Source organism: Labrus mixtus, chromosome 1, assembly GCF_963584025.1.
Source record: "Labrus mixtus chromosome 1, fLabMix1.1, whole genome shotgun sequence".
Lineage (NCBI taxonomy): Eukaryota > Metazoa > Chordata > Actinopteri > Labriformes > Labridae > Labrus > Labrus mixtus.
This window is the reverse complement of record NC_083612.1, coordinates 22,498,708-22,514,783: the sequence shown is the minus strand read 5'-3', so window position 1 is coordinate 22,514,783 and position 16,076 is coordinate 22,498,708. Positions and strand designations below refer to the sequence as shown.

Sequence of the window (16,076 nt, the reverse complement as noted above, 5' to 3'; positions counted from 1 at the left end):
AAGGAACCTGTTTTAGATAGCAATATTCAGTCAAATAAAATCCAAAGCACCATACATCTTGTAGTAAAGGTTTATTTACATACCAATCAGGAAAACACTTATACAAAGCAAGTAGTGTAGAGATCTCTGAGGGGAATGTGTCCACATGGGATCACTTTTAAAGAAGGTAATAAAACAGACTGAGTAGTTTCATTTACAGTGACATCATATACACTTATGCATTTACAGTTTAGTACTACTGATGCTGTATATACAAGGGAAATCCCTCTTTAAAAACATACTAAATGAACAATGACCTTTTATATTTACATTATATAGAGTAAACGGAGCAATAGTGAATTTGCCTCTTTGAACCCTGTATACAAGGGAAAGAGTGACTTTATCAACAAGCAGAAGGGATATAAAAACTGGCTGACACATACTGTATCATCAGGTTGGAGTGTGACGGTGTGTACTTCTTCCACAGCAAACATGTACACATTTCTTCAACACAGTAAAGATTAAGACAATTATATCAGTTTGTGTAACGGTTTACATATACCATTATAACTGACTCCTCAAATAAAGGTCAATAACCTTTTTTAACCCCGCGACTTTTTAGGGGAACAATTTGAGACTCATAGTTCTAAGACATGTACTACTGTATTTTGTCAATAGTTTAAAGCATTTTGTGATTGTTCAGATAAATGTTCATCTGGGATTTTCAAAACCAGCTGGTACCTATTTAGTTAACATGAACCACATCACTTACTGAAATTCTATCACAAACCTGGATTTTTTTTAACAGTGCATGCACTTCAATAACACATTGTTTTTCTTTTCTTTTTTTATCTCAAATTCAATGTTATTGTGCAGCCTTGAGATGTCTTCCAAAAAAGAGATTTACATGCCTTAAAATGGAAGAAAACCTCCAATTCATTAAATATAGTGGTTGATGACTTAAAAAGCAAACCAAATCTCTCAACATGAACTAAAAGAAAAAAACTTGTTGAAACAGGACTCAAACTTGTTGGGATCATCAAAATTAAAGGCTAAATTAGATTGCTGCACTTTATGGACAGAATGTTAAATTTAAATTTCAACAATAAATGACTGGACTTGAATAGAGATCAATGGGGAGTTTAATAATGTCCTTTTTTAAGAAATATAAAACATGATACCATCATTTAACAAATAAGCTACAATCATTACAAGTACATGATTGACATTACACAAGTCAAATAAAAAACAACAGAGTTCTCTGGAACCTATCAATGTCTAGAAAAGAAAACGAAAGATTCCCATCCTTTAACAGATTTTTCTTTACATCTAAAGGAGTTATGAAAGTTTGACAGAAAAGTAAAAGAAATCTTTGATAAAATACTTTTTTTCTTTAAAATTGGCTTGACAAAAACATGATTGTTGAGAGGATAAGTGGCAGCCAAAGTATCAGTGATGTAAACTAAAGGTTTGATATTTGTGAAATAAAAATGTTGTGTATTGATGATGAAGCAGTTGTTCTCAATAACTAAAGTCTTCTTCAGTTATTTTTATGTTTGGTCGATATCCAGCTTCATTCTGATTTAGTTTGTTGTTCCCCTGTCTCATGCTCAGAGACAGGCAGCTGTTCTCTGACCTCGATACTCTCTGAATTATCCACAGACTCCTCACAGAGAGCTAGAACCTGCTCTGATGCACTGGAAGATGGTACATCAGGCAGCAATGGCTGCTCCAATTGTCCTTTAGAGGAACCTTCAATCACAATCATTTCTGTGGAACCCTTCTCCGGATCGCCTGCTGGTAACATCGGCTCTGATTCTGGTTTGTCAGACTCTGTAGCGGTAACACTTCCAGACTTAACACTTTCCACTAGCTTCAGGTCTGTTTCCTTTGGTTTCTGAGATGATGTCGTTGACATGAGGTACAAGACTTTCATTGGCTGTCCCATGACGTAATTCCTGCACAAACGGAAGAGGACATTGTAGTTAGCTTGACATCAGCTGATAGCCATCTGTTTTAAATAAATAAATTAATTAAACAGTCAAACACACAGGGCTACAAACCACATTTTACAAACAATTGGGCATTTTACGATCTATACTATACTGAAATGGTCTTAACGGCCTTTAAACTATACAGTCAAGAAGCTTGAAGTGTTCAAACTGCTAAATCAAACTTCTGAATCCACAGAAAGGAGAAACAGGACATATAATTTAAAGAGCGAATTTAAAGTGTGCTTTAATTAAAATAACATGCAATTTGATGCAAGTTCCACTTCAAGATTTTATTTCTTTGTCATCTACAGAAGTGATGTGTTTATATATAATATATATATATATATAGACGATAGAGGGTGGATGATGTCAAGTGGGTAGTAGTTTCTACTCACATTCGTCCTTTGGTTTTCATATCTGCTGGGTTAAAACAAAAGACAACCTTCTCAACATACTTGTCACACTACAGCCATTAATAAGACAGTATTTGATAGATAATCAACATACCTTTCTCCTGAATGACTTTGCAGATGTGATTTGGTCTGTCAGTTAAGTGTCTGGTCATTAGATCACCTCCTGATCCATCAGTGAGGAGGTCACAGTTGAGACAGACCAGCGTCAATCTGAGGGGAGAAACAAGAAAACACCTCTGTCATGTTGAACTTCCAAGAGAAAACAAGGTATGTGCAAGATATAATTAATGACGCATACTTACTTTAGTGCAGATGTCGTCTTCTTGTTATCCATTTTGAAAAATCTGTTTTTTGTTATGGTGCTATGAAATCTAACAAAGACCAAAGAAAGGAAAAAAAGATAGGCACAAGATATGTCAAATAAATACACTGCGCTTAAGACTGAGTGACATAAGTACCAATTCAATACACATTATTTACTCACCTTATCATATGATTCCCAATGGCAATTTTGCAACTCGTTGTATATTTGCACGCTCCACAATTTGAAACCATCGGGTAATGACAAAAAAAGTCATCGACTTGTGAGTTGCATTCGATGCATGTGTAACATCTTCCGTTTTCTCTGGTGGTTTGAAAAAGAGGGGGAACACAAAGAGTTAAATCCTTCAGTTATGATAATGACATGACCAATAAAACAACTAGAATCTTTGTGTTAAGGAGGATTTTTTAGGAAATTGCATTTTGTTGTTATACATTTCTCTTATCTGTAACAATATCAGTTTGTTCTTTGTAGCAGATGCTTAAACCCAAAATATGCTCGCTCTTGTCCTTTAGAGGCCTGCCGGTTCCTTATTATACCATATGATCTTTGGACTCTTCTAGTTAAGAGCCTGTATTATGTGATTAATGCAGCATGGTGGTTTGATTACTGAGACCAATTAACCAAAAAACCACACTCATTAGTTTTTAAAGAAAAGAAATCCCACTCTCTCAGCCAAACAACACATTATTTTTAGCCAGCCTAATGAACATTGTCTGGACATTTAATTGAAAAAACAATTAGCTTCTTTATAATAATGTCTATACATTTGTTCCACTCCTGTCATGAATACCCAGGTGGAGGGGGGTTTTCCTGAATGATTCATGGGACCCAAAGCTGAAAAATGCAGTGGATTGCGGTGTCTGCCCATTTCAGCCATAACATTATTATTTTTTTAACCTACATTAAGAGCGTTTATCTGTCTTTAAAAGAATACTTTAGAGATTAAGTATTGCACTTTGTTGGAATAATGATGGGTATTTCTAAAACATTTTTCGTATTGAGGTATCAGAATCAGATAATTTTTTAATCCCATGCATTCTTCTTCCTGGTCAGAACAAGGTGTTTACTAGTCACACTGCTAACAGCTAAACCCTGTTGAGCCAGTCCATGCACAGTATTTAACTGTTTTCTCTTTTAGAATTATTTTAGCCGTTAGTCTTTTATTCATTTATTACTACGTTGCATTGTGCATATAGGAATTATTATATATCATTTATTTCATTGAATGTTATGTGTTACTTTCTGTGTTTTTATGGTTGTTGTCAGTTTTGTTTGTAGTAAGCTGCACAGAGCTTTGTGTTTTCTCTGCACTATTGCCCAAGGTAAATTTCCCCCTGGGGACAATAAATTACATCTGATCTAATCTACATGCAGCCAAGATGCAACAAGATCACCAACAGTTGGGTCAAAGATTTAGGTGCACCATGATGGCGGTGTCTAATGGAGCCTTGAGATGGCAGCCTTCAGCAGAGTCGAGATCCCTTTTTTTTTTTTTTTAACTACCTCAGATTTTTTTTCCACTAAAAGCTTTATATATTCATCTACAACTGATGCTGTCTTGGGTAAAATCACTTGAGGCATTTTTTCTGATTTCTTGCAGCTCCCTTTGAAACCTGAAACGAATCTGCAAATAAGGTAAACAAACTATGTTACAGTGAATCAGTGGGAATCCTTGTTGAGATACAAAATTCAACCCTTTGTTAGTGTGTAATTGCTACAAAAGTTAGTGAGTCATCTCTTTGTGTTGTGTAAAAAAGCTCAGTTCACAACCTTGCTAGATTCCTGAGCATCAGGTTGTGCTTGGAAGTGCGGCTATTTTGCTTCTTGCTCTGAGTCGTCTTTGCTTTTCCTGCCGCAGAGGCGTTTGACCTTGAGCTGGAGACGCTGACGGGAGGTTTGGTTTTCTGATTCACACTTTGTGTTTGTGAACCGACAAGGCCAGGTCGATCTGGGGAGGTTGGCAGTGAGGTCGACTTTCCTGTGAGTGAGGCTCGAATGGTCACCTGTGAGAAGAACAGAATGCATAGAAGCTGAATTAAATATGTATAAATATGAGAATAGCTGGAATGAAAGGCTAACATAAAAGCTGTATTGATGTTGTAAGACTGAGTCAGACCTTTGTTCCTGGAGGGAGGCCCTCCAAAGCTTTAGGTTTCCTGAAGGTCTTGTGGCCTAAAGTCCTGTGCTCTAATTTCTCCTTGAGGGAGAGGAAATTCAGCCTGCATTTGCCACAGCGATGGATCCCTTTTTTCTGAAATGGAAAAGGAAATTAACAAAAAATAGCATCATTCATGTAACTACGAGCTAATTGCTGAGATTTGTCATACAGTTTGACTGAAAGAATATAAAAAGAATGTGAGATATTCAATTCATTTATATTAATACAGTTGTGTTTGTTTTAAACTCTACAATATTTAATGCTTCTTAGGGCAGATGAGGAGAAGCCTTTTTTTAGATTACAAAATACGCTGTTACCATCTTTGCTTTGAATTTGCCATAACTGTTAAGAGACATATTTATCGGTTTGTTTAATAACCACAACTAACAGATCATATTATAGAGTGGCTTTATGACTGATACGAAAAGACTCAGAAGGCAATGTACCTGATGTTTCATGTAGTGCTGCATGTACACATGACCACTTTTCAGAACTTTGAGACAGAACGGACAGAGCAGGTCTTTAGTGTTTTCATGGACGCTTCGGAAATGTGTCTCCACATCGGAGAAGAAAGAGGACCTGTAATTGCAGACCTGTGGAAACAGTAAGAGACAATCTCAGTACTGGTGAGAGATTTTTCTGGAAACATTCGACAAAGCTATGACTCAGTACGTGACGGACCTGGCACATGTAGGGCATTTCCCCGGGCTTGTGGTTGTCCTTCATGTGTTCCAGGAGAACTTGCTCTGACTCAAACGCCAGCTCACAAATCTTGCAATTGGCTTAAAAAAGAAAGAAAAGAAAATTAGAAAGACCACTCAGTGTTAGAGCACAGTAACGTCTCGGATTAGGCTGTAAAGTGAGTGATGTCATACTTGAGGATTCAATGGAACTGTGTGCGGCCTCGATGTGGCACTGCAGCTGGAATGGAGTCCCGTATTTCCGGTAGCAATGCTGGCAGGTTGTGTGGCTTTCCCAGCTCTCACTGTTCTGCTTCTCCAGCTCCAGGTGGTGCTTCATATGGTTCATGAACCTGCAAGAGAGGGTAGACACATAAACACAAACACACACCAACACAGACAGAACAGAAATATCACTTTCAGGACATCGATATCAAACTGAAATCACACACAGACATTATAAGGATTATCAGGAATATTTAGGGCTTGGATCCCTTCCTCATGTTACCAGATATGCTGCAAAGGTATTACAAGAAGTGTAAACAACAGGATCACGTCAAATAAGGCTCAAACATTTACTCCATTTATCAAATTTTGAACAATATCCATTAAGAATTCAGTGTACAGATTCTCAATGTGGACAAAAATCACCAGAGGTTATGTTCTAAAATGTTTGAATCGTCCAACAATATAGCAACACAACACTTTAATGTACTGAGTTTGAGTGTACAGGAGACCAAGAAAAAATATATATATAAAATATTCATGCTTAACTATTGATTTCTGCCATTATTGCCAGACAAAACTTTTTTTTCAGATTTCTTAATTATCAAACATTTGCATCCATTTTCAATGAATTAACTGATCGATAAGCTTTTCATTTTTTTTGCAGTTCTACTGAATAGTCCATCCTTTGTTTTTAGACTGGGGGTCTCACTAAACAATCAGTTTACAAAGTGTGCCATTAGACTCCATGAATGTACGACTGAGCATCTATGGTAATCTTTCCCAAGTATTCCAAAAGTTTTGATAAAATAAAAGTAAACAAAACATTTTTATCAGCATTCATCAAGGTAACTGATATTTCAAGAAAATAATGAAAACAACAAAACACAACAACATCAAACCCCAAAGTGTAGCTGTGGGTTCAGCGTCTACATATACGTGTTTTTTTACGTGCATGCCTCCTCACAGAGCGTACATGCTCTGGACACCGTGTATCACGGAGCTCTGAGGCTCATCACTCCTTCTCTCATTCATTACGCTTTAATGTATGCAGGTGTTGGGTGGACTTTTTTTTGACCGTACACAGACTTAACCACTGACGTACTCTAATCTACAAGTCTATTTTAGGGCCTACTTCCTTCATACCTTCAGATCTACATCAGTCAGAAGAACACAGGGACTTAAAATCTTCCATCCCAGGACCTTTTCTTACCATCTAGTGTAAAGGTCAGAACTGAACTGGAGAAAAAGGAACGAGTTACAAAAAGAGCTGAAACTTGACGAGCTCTCATTGGATGATTTTAAGACGATGTTAAATGACTTGGGGCCAGATTTACTCAAGGTATGCGTGTCTTAAAACGTGTGCAAACCAGCAAAAAAAGTGCTATCTGATCTACTAACGGCGCTCAGTGAGGATTGCGTCTTTCAAATGAGCAAAACAACACGCACTGACCATTTAGTACGTTTGCCTTAATGAATATGCAAAATGGGGCGTTTCTGCCCAAACGTGCAAAATACTGGGAGGAGAAAATGCAAACAAGTTAAGTTAGTACACGCATTGCGATTTACCAAGCCTGGCAAAAACTGCTGTGATTGTGACGGTGTCTGTATTTAACACCTTTGAAAGGAACGTGCTAACCCAGGAGACCAGTGTTACACACAACAGGCTGCTGTTATTGAAGTTAGGAGGAGACATAGGCACAACAAAAGAAGGCATAAAGGTCGCGTTTTCCCCCACAAGTGTTTACATGTTTCAAATGACAGAAAAATAAAGACATGCATTCATTTTTTAATTTGATTCAATATTCTGATCATTAAGGAAGAGAAACACCATGATTAAACTACAGGCTATTGTTGCCATATATTCAAACAAAACTGAACATTCACAGCCTCTGCATTCTATAGAATTTCAACATTGACATTTATTTCTTCTTATTTCCCTCTTTTAACCAAGATAAAATTTTAAACTGGGGATTTCCTTTTTCTCGGGTCTCTCGTCTCTCCCCTAGCTCGCCCCCTCTGGTGCGCTCCTCTCCATAATGCACTCGTCACCCCCCTCTAAAGCCCGCTGCTGCTACTCTGTAGGACGCTTGGATTGGGGGACCTCACCACTGTTTGTACCCCCGTCTTCGATACCTCTTTCCAGGGCATTTATGTCCGATCAGACACAGCGCTGGCCAGCTGTCTGGTGCGCAACAACGGCGAGTGTAGAGCGCCCGTGCCACAGAGGAGACAGCTCACACCTCCTGCGCAATGTATGACACTTCATTCTTAAGATTAAGGGAAGAAAAGAGAGGCCCTGTTTAATGCCAAGGTTTTCTTATAACCAAAATTTTCTTTCAAAAGTATTGTGCGTTTATTTGCCTCTCCCACTGATACCTATTTTGCGCTTGCAGTCATCCTGCTTTCTGTCCAAACTCTCCGTGATGTAAACCAGTAGAACACGCAAAAACCTAACTTAAATACTACCGCCTCCACAAGGTTTGCACCTGGTGCCATTCACACAAATTTTCTTAGTAGATCACCGCAATTTAGTACTCTTTAATTGGGAGCTTAGTAAATCTGGCCCTTGGAGGCGGACACATCTGGCTGTGGATGCTCTCCCTGATGAGTTTGTGGATGATCTTGATAAAAAAAATTCTGTTTCAATTTTAATAGTCGTGTCTTTTAAAGACTAATAATGTGTTTTTTGGGATATGTATGTTTGGTTGCTCGTTGTTTGTGTGAAACTCTAAATTGTGCTGCTGCCCGTCTTGGCCAGAGGAAACTATTGAGTGAAAGAGATTTTTAATCTTAACAAGTTTTCTTGCTTGGTTAAATAAAGGTTAAATACATTTTTTAAATAAACAAGATATTAAGCAGTAATTCAAGGAACTCTTCCGTATAAAAATAAAAAGGAGCACTAAAACAAACAAAGGTAAAGCTGTGGGTAAAAAAATCACATCTATGGCCTCTGTGTAGGTGCAGTGGATGGGGTCATGGTCCCAAGGGTTTAAGGATAAATGAAGTGCTCTCTTTGCGCTTACTTCCTAAGCATCTATAATGTCATTATAATATCGACAATTACAAAAAGATTTTGGTTTAGTCTAATGATGTAGTGCCCTGCAGCTCTAACAAGCGACCCCACAGCTTCCTGCTATTGCTGCCCCGATGAGGGATGGGCCATTTTTCAGCGGGCTGGTTTTGCTGCCTCAGCTCCCCTAATAGAAATCTTCACATGGATGAACCATGACCTCCACTGTGAGAGCGCGGTTGCAGTACAAATGTGTTTCCCCATTAAAAGCAGCTTACTGAAGCTTTTTTTGCAAAGTCCTGAAGCAGAGTTATTTAATCAAAGGAACAGTTCTTACGCCAAATAAACTGGCCCTCATATTTCATCTGCAGACCCATGAGGAAAAGCATCTGATACTGTCATCCATCTGAGAAGAAAACTGCAGTGAGGACAGCCATGTTGCTTTATTGTTACTAGACAGACATCTTTTCAACAAGCTCTTCAAGTCCCAGTCTACATTCTGAGGGCAGATTATGTGAGACTCTCTTGGATTATTTACTTTATTTACTAAACAGACTATATGTCGAGTGTATGTGTGTGCAATATAAGTGTAAGCCACGCACACAATTTATTCATTCATTTTTTAGTAATTGCAGATCTTTTCTGTTAAAAATAATAAAAATGGTAAATAAAGTCATACTCACTACCTGTGTATTGCAAGACGTCCTCTTTTGGTGGAAAACAAATTTCCCAATTACATTCACAGTGTACGTAAATTAAACTGTATTGAGTTTCCTTTAAAGGTTTTTTTTTGGCATCTATTGTCACAATAGATTAGGAAAGGCTAACTGTCACCTGATATTCTTTATTATTTCAACTTCATACAGTAGCTGAATACTTTAAAAACTATTCTGTCCTACATGCCTTACATTCAGTACTAACCCTAACCCTAACCCACATATTTCAAATGTTATGTGAATAGAAACAATTAGCATACATGATTATCATGGGTTTAGCTCAGTTGGTAGAGCAGGAGACCTATGTCCAGAGGCTGCTGTCCTCAACGCACTGCTGGTGCGACTCCTGTCCTCCCCCCAGTTTGACTCCATCAGAGTTTGAGTCAAACCGTTTATTTCTATCTGCTGTAGGCTAGGACTGCAACTCACATTTTCCTTATAACTGTTCTTTATTAACATGTGTTAATAAAAAACAGTCCTATATCCACGTCCTGTTTTTTTTTTAATCTAACAAACAATCTAGCATCCAAATATATTCCATTTACAAATTTATAAAACAAAGAAAACCGCAAATCCTCACATTGGAGAAGCTGGATTTAATAACTTGGATTATGAAAACAGACAAATAGACTGCCTAGACTCTGCAGCTCTACTGTTGGCCCGTGACACAGACAGACTGGTTTGGCAAACTTCAACAAGGAGCTGCTAAGATGGTCATGGACCAGGATGAACCAGCAGACAGGCACTGGGATTTGAGATGGAATGTAGTTACCACCAAAGGTGAAAGGGAAGCAGAGCTTAAGGGCCAACATTCAGAGTTGCACAGTCCACTTGTTGTATTTTAGATGTTCTGATGATATATGTTATGTTGCATGGAAAATTGAAATCAATAAAGATGAAAAAATATATGAGAGCCAGACAGCACATAGTCCTACCTGATATTGTTCTTAAGAACTTTCAAGCAGCTCTGGCACTTGAACGTGTTGTTGGACCTAGTTGTCGTATCCTTCTTGTTCCTGTCCCCCTCGAAGCGGCCGTAATAGAAATCTGAGACGAGCATGATGCGCTTGTTGGAACTATTGTCTATAGCTGTGCTGTGAACATTTGCACAGCTGCCCTGAAAGAACTGAGAGTTTGATATGAATTAATGTTTGAGTTGTTTATCTAAAGATGAGTCACAATGAATGTTACTAAAAATGTATCAGTGCCCAAATGACTGTAAGTGGTTACCTTAAATTAAAACTGATCATAGTATGTTTTCTGTACACACACATCTTCCACATTTTTAAGTTCACGCCCCTCACTGACATGATTTACACTCACCGTCATGTGATTTCTCAGGGCCTCAAGTGTGAGAAAATCCTCTTCACACTTGGGGCACTTTTTCTTATCGACCCCATTTTCCACTGGGACCGCAGCGTTTGTCGGCCCTAAAGAAAGCAGGTTCGATGTGATGATTAAATATGGAGCGCATAAGCAGGCATGCATAAATACATTTGACCTATCTCCATTTTCCTATGATAACGAGTACATTTCGGTTGTTTTCTCAAAACCTTGCTTTAATGTTTTTCATAATCTTGGGATATGCTGGTTCTCATGTGATAACAGGTACCGGTAAACCTCAGCTGACTTCTCCGGAAATTAAGTTGTTATCACAGGAAAACAAGCGATGTTATCCCAATATAACGAAATAAGCAAGTCGAGATTTTGAGGAAAAAAACGTTATTAACTTGTAATTAGGGGAAAATGGAGTAACAAAATGTATGGATGCCTTTCTGCTTACGGCTCCTGGAGTTAACAGCACACAAAGAAAAGATGTGTTTACTTATATCGGAGTAGCAAACATACCAAAATCAACCTTGAGTCTTTTTGCTGCGTTGTCTGTTTGCTGCGGTGGCATTCCTCGCTTAACTAATTTTTGATCTGTTAAAAGAAAACAAATGTAAAGTGTAGTTTCAGCCAGCTGAGTGACTCTAAAGCATGGTAAAGAACATTTACATATTGCATGACATTACCTCTGTTATTGTTATTGGTCTGTACAGGTACAGCGAAGGTCTGGGGATGTTGTGAGTTGGAGAGGTTGAGTTGCAGTGGAGTAGCTTGCGTTGAGTACACAGTGGGGCTTCGGACGTTAGCCAGCGTCACTATGTTGTTGCTGATTTGTTGCACCTGAGGTCTGTGGACAGCAGCAGGTATGACTGTCCCTGGAGCGACCTGCTGAAAGAGCTGCTGCTGACCAGCTGAAAGATAGCAAAAAAAAAAAAGGCTTGGCCCTGGAAAAAGCTTTTCTTTTACACTAACTCAAAGAGGAAGATTTCCTCCTCTGAGGCATGTTATACACAGCTTTACCTGAAACGAATGTAAATGAAGTCCCAGGAGGATACTGGTTCCCAAGAGAGGCGAGAAAATCTCTGTTTGCCAAATTTGGAGATGCGACAATAAAGCCCTGAAGACAAGAAAAGAATCCACTCACACCAGGTATTTATTCCTAAATAATGCACGTTATAAAAAAAAGAGAAAAGAAACACCAATCGTACCTGGTTGTTGACAATAACAGGCTGGGGAGTCACTGTCGTCACATTTGGTGCTGCTGTGTTCACTGCATTTCCAGCCACATTCAAAGGCAGCATTATGGGTGAGGAGCCTACAGCCAGCTGAGGAGCAGGACGCTTTGTTTCAGGTTTCACCGCATTGCTTCTCTGAGGAGGTGGAGGGTTAGGCTTACCCTCCTTTTGGTTATTAGCTGTGAGAAGATATGAAAGGGGGGGAAATCAAGCTACCTTTAACAAAGACAATCTGCAATATGCTACTAGACAAGAAATCATTCAAATAAAACCTGCACAATTTATCTCTTCAATTAATACTACTTTAAAACATTTTTAAGCATGTGCTAAAACAGAGTGATTGTGTATGACCATGGAAGAAGCTGTAAGTCAGCTGTAAGAGTAACATCGGGGTGAATACTGGGATTCAGGTAGACAAATCTGAAAGGACACTAAGCTAGGTTCAAATAAAAGTCATTTAATAAGAAATATTTAAGAGCAAAGCAGGAGTCATACTAGTCATGTCTTTCTTTGATTGTGCAGGGATTTTGTAGCTTTAACATCATTTTTAAAGAAAGGTGATTTTTGAGTAACAATAAAAATGTGCAAGGACATACAAAGCACTCCAACAAAGATGGGTTCATCATCGTCGTCATCATCATCATCCTCTATCAATTGGACGTCAGGGACTTGTTTCTGCCAAGGCTCCAGCTCCTCCTCCACACACTCCATAAACAGTTCAGACATTATTAACCTGTGAAAGAAAAACAATCCTTAAGCATTTTTACATACTAGTCCATACTAGACCAGATACATTCTAGTTAAAGTTAATTTGTTGTTGTTTTTTTTCCAAAAATGAATGCAGTCTTAAGACCGTAACCAGAACCACCACCTGAAAAGCAATGTTTTTGAGCGGAGTGACAAGACAATAAAGCTGGAATGCTGACTAATTTTCAGCAATGTAATTAGTAAAACTTGGACTTCCCCTTCCCCCCGACAGACTATAATGCCCGATGTAAAAAAGGAAGAGCCCTAAACATTGTAAATCTGGATTGACAGTTTTGCTGAAAACATGAGCCACTGATCCCATACCGTCTTTTAAGTGCACACAGAAACCAGGTTACGGGGAAATCACTTCACGGTGTGAGAATGTATTTATGCACCAACATTGATCAAGTGACTATCGATATCGGCTACCTTTATCGCAGATATGTACCGATAGTACAAGACTTATTCACAAGTCAGAGTTGTATTACTCTGGCAGTTCTCTTTCACCAGCAGAGTGTGATATATGGACTACAACCAGCATGATCCCTCTCCAGCGTGTCAAGCGCTGATGCACGTACATGTACAGTTACTTTCCAGTTGAGAGACCATCTTGTCTTCATTATGTATCTTTTCCACAAGTGTTTGATAACTGCATTTGAGGGATCAAACAATAAATATGTATCACTATATTTATAACTATCTACAGATTGGAATCTGATATTTTTCTTTCCCTAATATCGATATTGGTATTGGACCAGAAAATCCAATATCTGTCGGGCCCTGATGCAACAGCTGCACACAGACTTTATCCTGTTTGCTCTGCCAGCCCCATAGTATTTTTTGACAGAAAGTCAGAGGACGCTGATGTGAGAACGCAGCAGAATAAAACCAGGAGAATTCATCTCAAGCCGGCTGGGCGGAGTGGTGACGTTTATTCAATGCAATCGGTGCAATAGATCACACGTTGTGATGTCTGTGCACGTAATAAGACTGCTCTTTCTGTTCGCCAGTTTGATCTTCTCTGTTCTTCTGTTGTTAGACTTTATTGTCCCCATGGGGAAATTCCTTTTCACAGCACCGATTCTGACCAACAGACAATACCAAGCAAAGAACAGTTCATACACATAACACAGTGTTTAGAACAAACAATGTCTGACAACAATCAAAAGTTCCCCTTCTGGCCCGTTCAGCGAGGCATTAAGTTCAGGCCAGCTGTAACAGCAGAGATCAGGCTCTTGTTAATCATAATTAACGTTGATGTCAAGGCATCGATGTAAAAGAGGATAAAAGGCCGAGATGAGTCAGCTGCTAGCAAGCAAGATGACATCCAGTCTTTCCCGCGGCGCTTTAAGCTAGGTTGCCACGTTAACAACACACGCCCTCTGCCTAAAGTACTGTAGTAGAATCTTTCATATTAAAATCCTCCTACATCTTTGTATGGGATCCAACAGCAGCTCAAGCAGCTTCCAATAATCTTACTACGGCCACAGTAGTTTCTCCCTCATAGAATTACATACAGGAACTTTACATGTGAAACTTTCAGAAATACAACAGATGGACCAACATGCTCCACCTGTTCACTCAAAAAGAGCAGGTCAGGACATTTTCAATAGAGAAAACTTTAAGTATGTAATGTTTCCCTCACTTGTTGCTTGTTTGTTTCTCCTGCGTTCAAGAACCTATGTAATTTACCACTTGTTAAAATTTAAATATTGATGACAGCCACTACAAAAAGGGTTAACTAAGCTTAGTTGTTGCAAATGGGACTTCTTAAGCTCCAGAGACATTTCCCCATAACATTTTATACAAATGATTATAAAGGTACAGAAATGCTTATGACAGTGTTTCTAACTACATCAGAAATAAAAAAGTTTTCAACTACCTCGAAAATTGTCGAGCTTTGGATGTATCATCAAACATCTTCCCACATAAAGGAACAAGTTTAATTCATTAGTTTTATCATGGAGAATGAGCTGCTGTATTTATTTATCGCTGTTAGTTCATGTTTCAAAGTGAATGCTTTTAGTTTCTTGGCAATGAAATACAAGTAACTGGAAATATTTGAGGATGTAATCCAATTCAAATGTATTTATGAAGCGCATATAAATACAATAACAGCTGACCAAGGTGCTCATAAGTAAGGATACACATAATGATACTGTTTTCAGATCAGTTTTGTTTCTGTTTAAATTACATTAATGATTTAACAGGGACAATAACAGGGACAATAGGCAGTCATGACTATTAGAGTTAACAAGATAGTTTCCCTTCAGTTTGAAGCTGGCTTACTTTTTCACCTCACAATTAAACCATATATGTCTTCAAGATTAAAATGTATGTTTTTTTAAAAGATTCATTTTATTTGTTTATTCATCAAGGACACATGCAAAGAACATGGCTTCATATGCAAAATACAAAGTAGTCGTCATGTATACAGGATTCCAGTCGTGGTTAATTTACAACCCATGTCCCAGGCTAGACTTTAAGGATTAAAACAGAATAAGACTCCAAGAAACTCAGAAATATTGAGTTACAAGCATTCATGTTATTACTTTCTCGATCCTATTCAACACAGTTAGCTAATGCTAACTAGCGAACGCTTTTTATTTCCAATTCTCCTGCTTTTACTGTTGTTGTCGTCTGCTGTCTTAAACTGTGAACAAAATCATATCTACGAGTCATTACTGAATGTTATGTCACATGCACTGTTCGGCACATTTGAGTATTCATTGTTAATAGCAGCACAACACTGGCTAGGCTACGTTAGCATCTTCACAGACACAGGGAGGTGAGTGATGGGACAAAGAGTAAGGTGTGCCTCGTCTCAGCCTACCTCTCTCAAACACAGCCTTCCAGATCCAGAGCACACTTATGTTAGGTAGATATTTCAGCAAGGGACCTTAACCCGGGGACGACAGGGTTCAGCTAGCCCCAGTGTTGCTCACAGGAGGGGGGAAACAGTATCGCGGTGGTGCAAACATCGGGACTGGCTGCACCAATCACACCGCACGACGAAAACGTGTCTTCCTGTCTTTTTTTTTTTTTTTTTTACTTCCTGGTATCTCCCGCGACTTTGCCTGTGTGGCCCATATGGCCTGTGGATGCTGCAAAAAACATCCAAGCAAGACAATCATTGTTGGTAGCAGTAAAGTTGTCCAATACTGTCACATAGAGTAGTAGACTATGTACTTTTGGCTCATCTGGTTTCTATAACAACACAGAAGACTGTCCAGTTTATCTTACACTGAAGTGATAGCAGAGT

General features: G+C 38.6%; 1 protein-coding gene across 2 annotated transcripts; it reads right to left on the bottom strand.

Annotated features, from left to right (window-relative positions):
* Window positions 1–54: 54 nt before the first annotated feature.
* znf280d (zinc finger protein 280D) lies at window positions 55–15,804 on the bottom strand. 2 transcript variants are annotated; one of them, XM_061038886.1, is made up of 18 exons: window positions 15,648–15,804; window positions 12,664–12,800; window positions 12,041–12,246; window positions 11,853–11,949; window positions 11,519–11,743; window positions 11,352–11,426; window positions 10,827–10,933; window positions 10,439–10,629; window positions 5,745–5,902; window positions 5,551–5,651; window positions 5,316–5,462; window positions 4,828–4,962; window positions 4,482–4,714; window positions 2,871–3,011; window positions 2,689–2,757; window positions 2,481–2,596; window positions 2,369–2,393; window positions 55–1,937 (listed from the first exon to the last, which is right to left on the bottom strand). In XM_061038886.1, exons 2-18 carry the CDS (start codon window positions 12,791–12,793, stop codon window positions 1,553–1,555), a joined length of 2,541 nt encoding a protein of 846 aa, XP_060894869.1. In that variant the 5' UTR covers window positions 12,794–12,800; window positions 15,648–15,804; the 3' UTR covers window positions 55–1,552. The 2 variants fall into 2 exon arrangements, with proteins under 2 accessions (XP_060894869.1, XP_060894878.1); XM_061038895.1 differs by having other exon boundaries at window positions 2,369–2,390.
* Between the last annotated feature and the right edge of the window lie 272 nt (window positions 15,805–16,076).

Excerpts from the sequence above, each read along its gene's own strand:
- znf280d (XM_061038886.1), bottom strand. The coding sequence starts at position 12,793 with ATGTCTGAACTGTTTATGGAGTGTGTGGAGGAGGAGCTGGAGCCTTGG. Across the intron at positions 10,934-11,351 it reads AAGACTCAAGGTTGATTTTG|GGCCGACAAACGCTGCGGTC; the intron begins GTATGTTTGCTA and ends TGCTTTCTTTAG. Across the intron at positions 5,463-5,550 it reads AAATGCCCTACATGTGCCAG|GTCTGCAATTACAGGTCCTC; the intron begins GTCCGTCACGTA and ends CTGTTTCCACAG.